Genomic DNA, 15,399 nt, shown 5'->3' with positions numbered 1-15,399 from the left:
CCACAGCCTGTTTGTAGCTAACTGATAGGGTCAGGAATAGAATGAATGAAGAATGAAATACCGCTAAAGGAAGAAAATACTGCCGAATGCAAGATCTGACGTGCTTTTGCGGACAAAGATTAATGGATGGCAAATGAAATGTAGCGAATTTGTTGAATAAAGAATGACCAGTGAAAACAGAAAAAACTGTCTCATCCTATGTTTCCCCGACATGCATCCCTTATGAAGTGATAGGGCTCAAGAATGAACCATAGCTACTGCCAAAGAAAGGAAATTGCGTGCCCTGGCGAGGCCTGTCGCATTCCCCTGGGTATAAAAGATTAATAAATGACAAATGAAATTGTTTCAAACAGTGATGCGGATATAAACTACGTAGTTATGCAAGATATAAACTGAAATTTACAGTTTTCCGTCGCAAATGTTCATTCTATCAGCGTTGTCTCATTCCCTGTGGAATTCCCAAACAAGACCTCTAGTTCCTAGAATGATTAATGACTACGGCGCAAGTTTTACTGATTTTAACACGGCGCAACTTTTACTCGGCGCAACTCATACGACACCGAAGAGACTTGCGCCCTCGTGCACAGGTATTTCTAGCACGGGCACTGCCCTTACGGCGGGCAAGCTTTGACACCCATGGTGTAGAGACTGGATGGTGATATGCGGAGTCAAGGCGCAAGCAATGCCACAGCAATGTACCTGGCTGAGTACACGCAGTACAGTCGTACAGTTCATTGTCGTTCATTGTTTATGATGTATCATGTATTAACCTATAATGTTGGCCTACAGTATTTATATGATTACAGGTAGGAGCCAAAGTTGTATTTAGTTATATCATGTCAAAATAATTAATTTAGCGCACTTCACATAACCTAATGACATGAACATAATTAAACGTATTTACTTAGCAAAAGGCATTTACATATAAATTGCCTTTCTTTCCTCGCCATAATCTAATGCACTGAACATAACAAGACATTACACACAATACAACTGTTAAAATTTTACACCTGTTTAGATAAGCGTCCCCTCACTACCGGTAAGTGAAAGCCGTGCAAGCAGCTGCTAGGCTGCACCTTCCTTTACCTTCCTTAGCTGGAGGGCAGCTCATTGATAAGATCATCAGCTATGTGGGAAATTACATCGAAAGAAATGTCATAGTAGCGGGAGATCTGAATTTACCAAATGTCAATTGGGAAGAAAATGCGAACGACAGGAAGCATGACCAACAAGTGGCAAATAAGCTAATATGTGAAGGACAGCTGATTCAGAAAGTGATGGAATAAAGTAGAGGAAAATATATCCTGGATGTGGTGCTGGTAAAACCAGACGAGCTCTATAGAGAAACCGAAATAATAGATGGCATTAGTGATCACGAAGATGTTTTGTCGTAGTTACAAGTAAATACGATAGCAAGGAAGGTCTTAAAAGTAGGACTATTAGGCAGTACCATGTGGCTGATAAAGCAGGCATGAGGCACTTTCTAAAAAGTAACTATGATCGGTGGGAAACGGTGAATAAAAATGTAAACAGACTCTGGAATGGGTTAAAGCAATTGTGGAGGAATGTGAAAACAGGTTTGTACCTTTAAAGGTGGTAAGGAATGGGAAGGACCCACCTTATTATAATAGAAAAATAAAGAGACTAAGAAAGAGGTGCAGACTGGAAAGAAATAGAAATGGCTGTGGAAGTAAGGAGAAATTGAAGGAACGTACTAGGAAATTGAATCTATCAAAGAAGGCAGCTAAGGATAACATGAGGACAAGCATAATTGGCAGTCATATAAATATTAGTGAAAAATGGAAGGATATATATAGGTATTTTAAGGCAGAAACAGGTTCCAAGAAGGATATTCCAGGAATCATTAATGAACAACGGGAATGTGTATGAGAGGGTCTTCAAAAGGCAGAAGTATTCAGTCAGCAGTATGTAAAGATTGTTGGTTACAAGGATAATGTCCAGATAGAGGAGGAGACTAATGCTAAAGAAGTATTAAAATTTTACATATGATAACAACGTCCCTGCAATAATTAAGAGGGGAATTCCTCAAGGCAGTATTATTGGACCTTTATATATATATATCAATTATATGTGTAAAGAAGTGGAATCAGAGATAAGGCTTTTGCAGAAGATGTTATTCTGTATAGAGTAATAAATAAGTTACAAGATTGTGAGATGGACAGTAGGCAATGGTATGATAATAAACGGGGATAAAAGGTTGTGAGTTTCACAAATAGGAAAAGTCCCCTCAATTTTAATTACTGCGTTGATGGGGGGGGGGGAGTTCCCTTTGGGGATCATTGCAAATACCTAGGTATTATTATAAGGAAAGATCTTCATTGGGGTAATCACATAAATATGATTGTAAATAAAGGGTACAGATCTCTGCACATGGTTATGAGGGTATTTGGGGGTTGTAGTAAGGGTGTAAAGGAGAGAGCATATTTGTCTCTGGTGAAACCCCAACTAGAGTATGGTTCCAGTATATGGGACCCTCGCCAGGATTACTTGATTCAAGAACTGGAAAAAATCAAAAGAAAAGCAGCTCGATTTGTTCTGGGCGATTTCCGACAAAAGAGTAGCGTTACGAAAATGTTGCAAAGTTTGGGCTGGGAAGACTTGGGAGAAAGGAGACGAGCTGCCCGACTAAGTGGTATGTTCCGAGCTGTCAGTGGAGAGATGGCGTGGGAGAACATCAGTAGACGAATAAGTTTGAGTGGTGTCTTTAAAAGTAGGAAAGATCACAACATGAAGATAAAGTTGGAATTCAAGAGGACAAATTGGGGCAAATAATCGTTTATAGGAAGGGGAGTTAGGGATTGGAATAACTTACCAAGGGAGATGTTCCATAAATTTCCAATTTCTTTGCAATCATTTAAGAAAAGGCTAGGAAAGCAACAGATAGGGAATCTGCCACCTGGGCGACTGCCCTAAATGCAGATCAGTAGTGATTGATTGATGACATTTACAATAAGATACAAAAGTTGAAAACTCGAAAAGCGGCTGGAATTTATTAATTTTCTGGGGATATACTAAAGACAATGGGTTGAGATATAGTACCATATCTGAAGTACTTATTTGATTATTGTTTGGTTGAAGGAGCTATACCAAATGGATGGAGAGTTGCTATAGTAGCTCCTGTGCATAAAGGAAAGGGTGATAGACATAAAGCTGAAAATTACAGGCCAATAAGTTTGACATGCGTTGCATGTAAGCTTCGGGAAGGCATTCTTTCTGATTATATTACACATGTTTGCAAAATTAATAACTGGTTCGATAGAAGGCAGGTCGGTGTTAGGAAAGGTTATTCCACTGAAGCTCAACTTGTAGGATTCCAGCAAGATGTAGCAGATAACTTGGTTCAGGAGGTCAAACGGACTGTATCGCGATTGACCTGTCTAAAGCATTTGATAGGGTGGATCATGGGAGACTACTGACAAAAATGAGTGCAATTGGATTAGACAAAAGAGTGACTGAATTGGTTGCTATATTTCTAGAAAATAGATCTCAGAGAATTAGAGTAGGCAAAGCTTTAACTGATCCTGTAATAATTAAGAGGGGAATTCCTCAAGTCAGTATTATTGGACCTTTATGTTTTCTTATATATATATAAATTATATGAGTAAAGGAGTGGAATCAGAGGTAAGACATTTTGCGGATGATGTTATTCAGTATAGATTAACAAATAAGTTACAAGATTGTGAGCAACTGCAACGTGACCTCGATAATGTTGTGAGATGTATAGCAGGCAAAATTATGTTGATAAATGGGGTTAAAAGTCAGGTTGTGAGTTTCACAAATAGGAAATGTCCTCTCAGTTTTAATTACTGGTGTGAAAGTTCCTTTTGGGGATCATTGTAAGTATCTAGATGTTAACATGAGGAAAGATCTTCATTGGGGTAATCACATAAATGGGATTGTAAATAAAGTGTTCAGATCTCTGCACATGGTTATGAGGGTGTTTAGGGGTTGTAGTAAGGATGTAAAGGAGAGAGCATATTTGTCTCTGGTGAGACCCCAACTACAGTATGGTTGCAGTGTATTGGACCCTTACCAGGATTACTTGATTCAGGAACTGGAAAAAATCCAAAGAAAAGCAGCTCGATTTGTTCTGGGCGATTTCCGACAAAAGAGTAGCGTTACAAAGATGTTGCAAAGTTTGGGCTGGGAAGACTTGGGAGAAAGGAGTTGAGCTGCTCGACTAAGTGGTATGTTCCGAGCTGTCAGCGGAGAGATGGCGTGGAATGACATTAGTAGGCGAATAAGTTTGAGTGGCGTCTTTGAAAGTAGGAAAGATCACAATATGAAGGTAAAGTTGGAATTCAAGAGGACACACTGGGGCAAATATTCATTTATGGGAAGAGGAGTTAGGGATTGGAATAACTTACCAAGTGAGATATTCAATAAATTTCCAATTTCTTTGAAATCATTTGATAGGGTGCCATTCGGGCAGACCGAACAAGACGACGTTGCATCCGGTCCGGGATAGTTGACGTATACCTTGTAGACCACGTTGGGTGGCACGGGATACATGTGGCCGTGCATTGTCTTGTTCGAAAAACATATCGCTGTGCCTCTGTCGTATACACTCCAGGCTAGGGAAACAACAGATAGGGAATCTGCCACCTGGGCGACTGCCCTAAATGCAGATCAGGATTGATTGATTGATTGATTGATTGATTGATTGATTGATTGATTGATTGATTGATTGGTTGATTGATTGATTGGTTGATTGATTGATTGATTGATTGATTGATTGATTGATTGATTGATTGATTGATTGATTGATTGATTGATTGATTGATTGATTGATTGATTGATTGATTGATTGATTGATTGATTGATTGATTGATTGATTGATTGATTGATTGATTGATTGATTGATTGATTGATTGATTGATTGATTGATTGATTGATTGATTGATTGATTGATTGATTGATTGATTGATTGATTGATTGATTGATTGATTGATTGATTGATTGATTGATTGATTGATTGATCCGAATTGTGGCCACCTTTGCTTTAGACATACAACTAGCACTGTGTCCTCTTCAAATGCCTTGTTGAATTTCGCGAAATTCTTTCAAAGAAATTTCGACGAGTTCTTTCAAAGGAGTGTTTTACTTGTGCTAGTTTTTTAGGTCGCTGGGATAGTCGATGGGATAGAATAGGACAGGGCTAAGACTGGAAATGAAACGACCGCGGCCTTACTTAAGGACCAACCGCAGCATTTACCTCGTCTCAATTTCGGAAACCACACAAAATCACCTTCAGGGCTGCCGACAGTGGAGGTTTCGAACCTACTACCTCCCGAATGCAAGGTAGAAGTTACGTGACCCACACCTCGTACTCAAATTGCTCGGTTCAAAAGAGTATCTGGCATGTCATTATAGAAGTGGGATTCCGTCACGCTCTCAGGTCCAAGCCTTGCTAAACAATATTGTGAGCCTCCTCGATAAATATCATTTCTGTAAAATAGGGTCCTGGCTTGACTCACAGATAGGCCCTTAGCACAATGAGAATTATTCGTATTCTACCGAGCGAGTTGCCCGCGCAGCTGTGAGCTTGTCTTTGGGAGACAGTGGGTTCGAACCCCACTGCCGGCAGCCCTAAAGATGGTTTCCCGTGGTTTAAAATTTTTACTCCAGGCGCATGCTGGGGCTGTACCTTAATTAAGGCCATGGCCGCTTCCCTCCACTCCTAGCCCTTTCCTATCCCATCGTCACCATCTCTCTTTGTCGGTGCAACGTAAAGCAAATTATAAAAAATCTTCTCATTCTACGACATTATAGTCGTACGTACTGGCCATGAAGGCCCTTGGAGAGGTGGAAGGTAAAGACTTCCACTATCCATAACCTCGGAACTTGGTGGAATAGAGTGGTTAGCTCCACGCCCAGCCGTCTTTGTCCCCAGGAAGTAAACTGGCACTCATTTTTGTTGTAGGATGAGTGAACCTCATGGCCATGTGCACCTCCGGAAGTGAAAAACTCGTTCCTTAAATTTTTCAACTTCCTCACGGGGAATCTAACCCACGTTCTTCCGGGTGAACCGAGTGAGCCTTTACTACCCTGGCCAGGCATACCCTCTTGATTTAGGTTTATTATTTCCAAAAATTGCCGAGCATTATTTCGTGTCGGGTGCTCTCTTTATCCTCGCGCTTAAATTTAGGGTTTTGAGATCATCCTCCAAGTCTTTCAACCATCTTAGCCTTGGTCTTCCTAGAGGATGGTTGCCCTGTTGTACTTCCTCTTAAATAATCGCCACCACTACCTTGGCCTTCCAACAGCTCGACTTCTGCTTGGTGTGAAATGTATCCTCTCGTTTATTACCCTGTGATCTTCCATTCTCTCAACGTTGATGGTGGATACTCGTGGAACGATTCCACGCCTTCTTGTAGAGACCTGAAAATTGCTGGGCATCCCTAATAATACAGTCAATGAATTCCAATCTCAGCGATCTCTGGCGATTTTACATCACTTATAAACTACATAACCTATGAGTTATAGTTCTTAATCTCTTATACTACCCTGCGGGAAAATAAAAATATAACGCCATGAATTCGTCGACCCTGCAGAGGGAACTTTTATTGACACACTCTTGAGGACGCATACAACACACGACCACACCGATAGAGCCATACGCACCTGAATACAGTCGACATATCAGTGGAAGCACTGTGAATACCCTCCTTTTGCAGCAATGCAGGCTGCAATTCTCCCACACAGACGATCGTAGAGGTGACGAATGTAGTCTTGCGGAATGGCCTGCCATGCATTTTCCGCCTGGTGCCTCAGTTGGCCCATATTTCCTGCCATTCGGGCAGACCGAACAAGACGACGTTTCATCCGGTCCGAAACATGCTCAATGGGGGACAGATCTGGGGATCGTGCAGGCCGGGATAGTTGATGTACACCTTGTAGACCACGTTGGGTGGCACGGGATACATGTGGCCGTGCATTGTCTTGTTCGAAAAGCATATCGCTCTGCCTCTGCCGTATACTCTCCAGATATTGACGCTCGCCTGCACGCCGCCACACAAGTGTACGACCATCATTGGCCCCAATGCAGAAGCTATTCTCATCGCTGAAGAAGACACGTCTCCATTCGTCCTTCCATAATTCCCTATCGCGATACCACTGGAGGTGAGCTGCATGATGGTGGGGGCTTGAGCGAAAGACGCCCTAACGCCACGCAGGATCGTAACTCTGCTTCACGGAGACGGTTGCGAATGGTCCTCGCTGATACCCACGGAGCAAAAATGTCCCTAATTTGTTGTGAAGTCGTGGTGTGGTCCAATACGGCACTTGGTAAGATGCGACGGTCTTGGAATACATCTGTGCGTCGCCTCTATCTGGACCCAGGCCGACGGTGGACCTTCTGCTGACCACTGGTGACAACATCGATGCACTATGGAGACCTCCCGCAGCACGTGTTGCGCAAGTCTGCGGCATGACCGCCTGGCCTCCCGTAGGCCCACTATACGCCCTCGTTCAAACTCCGTCAGTTGCAAAAACGGTTCACGCACACGCTGTCGCGTCATGTTAACGATGTTGCAAACACAGACGGAGATCCGTATGCCACGGCAAAATGGCTGCCAGTAGCTCAGGCGATGACCAATTACTGTTAAGCAGCTTGCAACATTCCACGGCAGATAGCGCGGTTCCTGCATGTTTGATCAAGGTTAGTATAGGAAGGTCTGGTCACGCTACCACAATCCTTTGCGGTGACGGCCATATTGGGTCCTAAGCATCACTATAATATGGGCGGGCCCGATGTGATAATATGAAATATATTTGCATTTTTAAGGTAAATGGGATACTGCGCTACACCAAATTGTCAGAATAAGTCAACTGGCGGGATTAAAGTGTTTCGATTTCCAGTGATAAGCAATGGAGAGCTCATAGGATACGGTAAAAAAATTACAGGCGTGATAAATGGCAACCCACTTATTATGCCGTCTTGTTCGAGGTTAGTAAGTTATTGCAATGGAATTATTCCTGAAGAATCACATGTTTATATGAACATTTTTTTTTTTTATATTTGTGGGTCCCATTATGTATTTTCTTCTGATATCATTTTGATGAATCGCAATTGGAACAGAAGAGTGTAGATGGACGGTAACACTCAAGTGGAATTCGATCCCAAAAATGTTTCTAATCCACCCAAGTCTTTAAAATGTTATACGAAAGTTTCCAAACAAATATGTTTTCTTAAAAGAAGCAGCAAATGTAATAGGAACTGTATAATAATATTATTCGTGTTTCCTTTCTTACGAGTTAACTACACAAGGGAGGTCGTTTAGGAAAAAGTGAAGTATGGAGCCTGGCACAAGTAATCTAAGTGACAGAAAAAAAGCCAGGACTCAGTTAAGAGCCCCATAGTCGCCAATCCGGGCTTCCAAGTTAAGAGACCCTGGAGCGTCTTTTAGTACCTCTTACGACAGGCAAGGGGATAGCGTGAGCGTTATTCTACCACCCACACCCACGGGGGGGGGTAAAGATTATGAAAACCTATACAAATAGGTTCGCAGTTATATACCGCAAGTGTTATACCACTCGTACAACAGTGATACATGTGATTCGAATGATAAGTGTAGCCCAGTATTCACATAATGCCTAAGTATTCTTCTTCTTCTTTTCTTTTACAATATGGTTGACGTCGCACCGACACAGATAGGTCTTACGGTGACGATGGGACAGGAAAGGGCAAGGAGTGGGAAGGAAGCGACATCATCATCATCATCATCATCATCATCATCATCATAGGTTGTTCTGCCATTCGGCAGGTCCAATCATGGTTGTGACCTCCATATCTCTCGATCTTGTGCCCTTTTCTTCACTTCTGCATAATCTTCCTTTCTTTTTCTAATGCTGTCTAATAACTGATATCGTCTCCTTCCTCTTCCTCGTTTTCCATTTATCAGTGGCCTCGTAATTAAGGAACAACCCCAGCATTTGCCTGGTGTGAAAAATCGGAAAACCATCTTCAACAACGTGCGGCCAATATCCAGTATTCGGGAGATAGTTCGAACCTCACTGTCGGCATCCCTGAAAATGGTTTTCCGTGGTTTTCCATTTCCACACCAGGCAAATGCTGGGGCTGTACCTTGATTAAGGGCGCGACCGCTTCCTTCCCACTCCTAGCCCTTTCCTATCCATCGTTGCCATAAGACCTATCTGTGTCGGTGCGACGTAAAGCAACTAGCAAAAAAAGAAAAAAATATAACAGCGAACATAATTTAATGCACTCAACTCAAGAAGCATTCAGTCTTTGTCGACATGCTGAGGTAACCTTTTAGGAACGCAGTACCCGTTACTACTTCCTTAATAAAGGAAATGCTCAAGGAAATTTACTACAACTGTCTTTAAATACTTTTAAGTTCAATATTTGATCTATTCTTGATATAATAGAGGTACTGTACAGATTTCCATGTTTTTTTTTCAATGAGATTACGTATTTTGACAGACGATAGTGATTAGAAACACGCTAAGATCAAGTAATATAGACGTGAAAGAGTATGCATGAGCACTTCTCCTCATTCTTGTTTCTCAAAAAAATGAAATTTAGGTTCTATTAATTATCTTCCTATTCAAATAGCTGTGAATGCATTTATGCCATTTACGAGTTGTACAATTATATATACATGAACAATAGAGACCCTCTTAAAGTCTGCATGAGATATAGTTGTTCGTTTGTTTTGTTGTTGTTGAATATTTGGTGCCTAAATCCTCTAAATTCGATACACTTGCCTTTGGTAACGTCCACTTAAATACCCAAGATGGCGGCTCCATAAATAGTATTCGTGCCTTGACCTCCCTAGACAGACCTTAGTTTGATCATCGCATGCTCTGCCCTCTCGTAGAGTCCCGTGCAAGTATGGCAGGCCTTATTGACTTGCGTCAAGGTGTTCTTTTTACATTTCCCCGGAATGTAATTTCCTATTTTTTATCTGCAGTTGTATAACGATATTATTTGTATATGTCATGCTTTTTCCTTGTGGAAGCCTTGACAATTTTCAGTAAGCTAATAAGATATTTTATGTCCGAGTATATATTATTGTATGTTCTAATTAATGATACTTGAAAGTTTCGTAAAGATTCCAATGTCGAGTCGCAGAAGATAGGTTAGAGATACAACAGAATGTGGCTCGGACCACCATTGGTCTGCTTTAGTTAGACCCGGCGAGTGACAAGATTATTGATCTGATTGGGCTGGACCGAGCGAGTGACAAGATCATTGGTCTGCTTTGGCTAGACCCGGCGAGCGACAAGAACATTGGTCTGTTTTGGTCAGGTCCAGCGAGTGACAGGATCATTGTTCTGCTTTGGTCAGGTCCAGCGAGTGACATGACCATTTTTTTGCTTTGCCTAGGTCCAGCGAGTGACAAGACCATTGGTCTGCTTTGGTTAGGTCCGGCGAGTGACAAGACCATTGGTCTGCTATGGTTAGGTCCAGCGAATGACAGGACCATTGGTCTGCTTTGGTCAGGTCCAGCGAGAGACATGACCATTGGTTTGCTTTGGTTAGGTCCACCGAGTGATAAGACCATTTGTCTGTTTTGATTAGGTCCAGCGAGTGAAAAGACCATTGGTCTGCTTTGGTTAGGTCCAGCGAGTGACAAGATCACTGATCTGCTTTGGTTAGACCGGCCGAGTGGCAAGATCATTGGTCTGCTTTGATCAGCTTTTGAGAATGATAGGACCACTGATCTGCTTTGGTCAGGTCCAGCGAGTGACAGGATCATTATTCTGCTTTGGTTAGGTCCAGGGAGTGACTGGACCATTGGTCCGCTTTTGGATAGACCCGGCGAGTGACAAGATCATTGGTCTGCTTTGGTCAGGCCCGGGGAGTGACAAGATCATTGGCCTGTTTTGGTTAGGTCCAGCAAATGACGAGACCACTGGTCTGCTTTGGTTAGACCCGGTGAGTGACAAGATCATTGGTTTGCTTTGATCAACTCCGGTGAGTGATAGGACCATTGGTCTGCTTTGGTTAGACCCAGCGAGTGACAAGATCATTGGTCTGCTTTGGTCAGGTCCGACGAGTGACAAGAACACTGGTCTGCTTTGGTTAGGCCCGGTTAGTGACAGGACGATTTGTCTGCTTTGGTTAGGCCCGGCGATTGGCTGAACCATTGGTCTGCTTTGATCAACTCCAGCGAGTGATAGGACCATTGGTCTGCTTTGGTTAGATCTGGCGAGTGACAGGACCATTGGTCTACATTGGTTAGGCCCGGCGAGTGACAGGACCATTGGTCTTCTTTGCTTAGGTCCGGCGAGTGACAGGACCATTGATCTGCTTTGGTTAGGTCCGGCGAGTGACAAGATCATTGGTCCGCTATTACTGTATTTTCGTATTAAAACTAATCGGCAGGAAGAAAGTAAAATATGATTCCAATCTAAGGTATTAATAATAAAGAGAACAATTTAATTTTAATTTAATAGAAAATAAATAGTCCGTCTCTGTGGTGTAATGGTTAGTGTGATTAGCTGCCATCCCGGAGGCCCAAGTTCGATTCCCGGCTCTGCCACGAATCTTGAACATTGGTTCGAGGGCTGGAATGGGGTCCACTCAGCCTCGATTGGTCAACTGAGTAGAGGGGGTTCGATTCCCACCTCAGCCACCCTCGAAGTGGTTTTCCGTGGTTTCCCACTTCTCCAGCCAAATGCCGGGATGGTACAAAACTTAAGGCTACGGCCGATTCCTTCCCTCTTCCACATCTATCCCTTCCAATATTCCCTTCCCCCACAAGACTCCAGTTCAGTATAGCAGGTGAGGTGTTGGTCATCCTCCCCAGTTGTATCACCGACTCAAAGTCTCACGCTCCCGGACACTGCCCTTGAGGCGGTAGAGGTGAGTCAGAGGGAAAAACTAAACCTGGAGGGTAAACGGATTAAGAAAGAAAGCAAATATTTCTCAGGTAACTGTAATGAAAAAATGAAAATGAAAACCTACAACCTGTTTTCCAGTCTTTGACCGGGTCAGGGATGAAATGAATGAACCATATATAGGCTATTATTACAATGGGGTCGCCACTCCCAAGATGATTTATTAATGACTGATAAATGCTATGAAACAATAATGGAGAGTGTTGCTGGAATGAAAGATGACAGGGAAAACCGGAGTTCAGGTAACTGTAATTCAGCCTAATTACTTTTCTGTTTTATTTCTCGCATCCCGACATTGTGTGCGTATGCAGATATTGCCAGACAGGACTTAGACAAAATGCTGATTTTTCTGCATCGTGTAAATGTGACTCTGGCAGAGAGTCTACACAGACGGAATCTTCTCTGAAAGTTTGACACCCCTTCTGCTGCACATGTACAGGCCTACCTCACAGTATTTCTTGTCGTGTAATAGTCTTCCGTTCTTAATCCGTTTAACTTCCAGGGTTGTTTCTTTCCTCGGATTCAGCGAGGGATCCCACCTCTACCGCCTCAAGGACAGTGTCCTGGAGCGTGAGACTTGGAGTCGGGTGGGTACAACTGGGGAGGATGACCAATACCCCGCCCAGGCCGCCTCACCTGCTATACTGAACAAGGGTCTTGTGGGGGAAGGGAAGACGGAAAGGGATAGACAAAGAAGAGGAAGGAAGCGGCCGTGGTCTTAAGTTAGGTACAATCCTGGTATCTGCCTGGAGGAGAAGTGGGAAACCACGGAAAACCAGTTCGGGGTAGTTGATGTGCCAATCGAACCCCCTCTACTCAGTTGACCTCCCGAAGCTGAGTGGACCTCGTTCCAGTCCTAGTACCACTTTTCAAATTTCGTAGCCAAGCCGGGAATCGAACTGGGGTCTCCGGGTGTGTAAGATAATCACACTAACCACTACACCAGAGAGGCGGACAAATATATTTTTACAAAACAATGTATTATATTTATTTGTCTTCCTTTCAGATCCATCTTTAGAGTGCACTGAAGAAGATCATCTGATTGATTGGAGCGATAGTTGCAGCATGCCACGTCGTATTTTGCATGAACATTACATGGATAGCAATGCGAATGAGGAGAACAAGAAACTGGGAACTGCTGAACCAGACCATAGACATACGAACATGAGAAGAAGTGATGAAACAAGAAAATGCTGTGGAAGTGAAAACCAAATGGATATGCCTGAATTAGTGTGCAGACGATGCTACAAAATGTCACATACGGCCATGCCGTCGAGCTTGCCAAGTTCAAGAACGAACAATTGTAATATGAAACAGAAGAGGAAGAATGTAAACCCACCACCTGAATGGTACAAGAGTGGGAGCAATGACACGTACGTCAGATTGTCTACAGGGTCATCCAAGGGGACCACAAAAAACAAGAGAAGTACAACGACCTCAAAGTTGACTCCAGCATACACCGTTATACAAATGCAACCCATAGGTGGAAATCAGGGGACCATGGCAAAACCATATGTTATCAATGTTCAGTCTCGAACAACAACGGCTAAGCATGAAACAGTCACCCAAGACACTTTTGCGACGTGGAAGGGTAATTATAAAAAACGTTTGCGGGTGTTTGGGCAAGGATTGTTTGGGAAACTTCGGCATCCCATACATAAAAAGCCCTCATCAACAACTTGCAGTGATACGCTATCAACATGTACAACCAAGATATCGACACCAAAATCTTCAGAGGAAAAGCTACTCATAACAAAAACTACTAAGGAAGATAGAAGCAAAGTCAGCACCCAATTAGGTATAGTAGCGTACATACCCAAGGGGCTCGGCACGGAACTACAACAAGAACATGCTTTCCACACCATCACAGGAATGCAAGCGGTAAGCTAGTAAACATAGTACAACGATCATCATCATCATCATCATCATCATCATCATACACTAAAGGCTGCAACCATTCTCCTCTCAATGCTGTTCTCTTCACTTCCTTGTAGTTTTTACATCCTATCAGTTTTCTCACATCCTCGAAGTATGACTTCCTTTGTCTTCCTCGTCCTTTCTTTCCTAGTATTTTTCCTTCAAAGACGTTTACTAGGAAGTCATTATGTCTCAGGATATGACCTATAAGTTTTATCTTCCTTCTTTCCATATCCTATCAGTCTCCGTTGTCAATTGATTTCCTTTAGAACATCTCGATTCGTCCTTTTCTTCAGTCCAGTATGTCCTCGACATTTGCCTCCAAATTTACATTTCAGGTGAATCTCTTTCCTTTTTTCCAATAGTGCAGTTCTCTCAACCGTAAAGTAGTGCACTGCAGACGAAGGATTTTACAAAAGCCTTTCTTGTTTCTTAACTTATATGAGTATTTTTTAAAGACTTATTTTGAAAGGACTGTTTGGCAAGCGCTATTCTTCCTGTGGTTTCCTTCGTGTATCCATTGTTTCCATTTATAATACTTTCTAAGTAACAGAAATGTTACATTTTTCTATTTTGGAATTTCACATTCTTATTAACTTGCCGTATTTGCTCAAAACTAAAATTTTTGTTTTCTTGCTATTCATTTTCAGTTTGTAATGTTTCAATGCATCACACAGAACAGTCAACATTCTATAATTCCTTCTCAGAGTCTGCTGCTATGGAAATGTGATCAGCAAATCTAATGCTGTGGATTCTTTTCCCATTCCTTTAATCCTTTTCTTTAAAACACATATTGCTTCTTCAATAAACAAATTGAAAAGGTATGGTGAGAGTTGACAACCCTGCCTCACTCCTTTCTTAATTTTGCCATTATTGGATATCCATTCACCACTACATTTGTACACTGGTTCTTGTAAATTTTCCAGATGAGCCTTCTATCTTTCCAGTTAATTCCTACTTTCCTCATACTTTTATACAATAGTTCCCAGATTACCACGCCAAAAGCTTTTTCCAAGTCAATTAATGCTATAAACACCTTTTTTATTCATTTCTGACCTTCATTCCAGTGTCATTTTTAATGCAAGGATTGCTTCTCTCGTTCCTTTGCCTTTTCTAAATCAAACTGATCATCATTTATGTACTATCTTAAATGTTAACCTGTTCTTTATTGCGTTTAGGAGTACTTCTGAGGCGTGGGATACGATCGAGATCGTTCTATAATTACTACATTCAATAACATTTCCTCTCCTTTATGGGACAGTGGTTGTTCTGCTTTTACTAAAGTCGTCTCTCCTATTTCATAACAGAATGCAAGTACATTACATAATCATCATTAAATAATCAAGCCATTTCTTCTTTTTTTCGGTGTCTAACAGAAACTATGTTGCGTGCAATAGTATTCCTGATAAACAGCCCTACCCCATACTATGCCCTTCCCTTTCTAACACCCGTCAAGTACACTATATAATCTCCTATCTCTTCCTCGTTATCTCCCCTTACCCGTATATCACTTACTCCTAGCACATCCAGATGCATCGTCTTTGCTGACTCAGCCAGTTCTACTTTCTTTCTTCCATAAGCCCCATTAATATT

General features: G+C 42.1%; 1 protein-coding gene across 1 annotated transcript in view; it reads left to right on the top strand.

The window, feature by feature from the left end:
• Positions 1–7,668: 7,668 nt before the first annotated feature.
• Positions 7,669–15,399, top strand: part of LOC137501006 (uncharacterized) — a 146,953-nt gene continuing 139,222 nt past the window's right edge. The window contains exons 1-2 of the mRNA XM_068227839.1: positions 7,669–7,681; positions 12,896–13,770. Of these exons, the coding sequence (XP_068083940.1) occupies positions 7,669–7,681; positions 12,896–13,770 (888 nt within the window). The remainder of the gene's footprint in view (positions 7,682–12,895; positions 13,771–15,399) is intronic.

Source organism: Anabrus simplex, chromosome 5 (assembly GCF_040414725.1).
Source record: "Anabrus simplex isolate iqAnaSimp1 chromosome 5, ASM4041472v1, whole genome shotgun sequence".
NCBI lineage: Eukaryota > Metazoa > Arthropoda > Insecta > Orthoptera > Tettigoniidae > Anabrus > Anabrus simplex.
The sequence above is the reverse complement of the archived record's forward strand: the minus strand, read 5'-3'. Positions and strand labels throughout refer to the sequence as shown.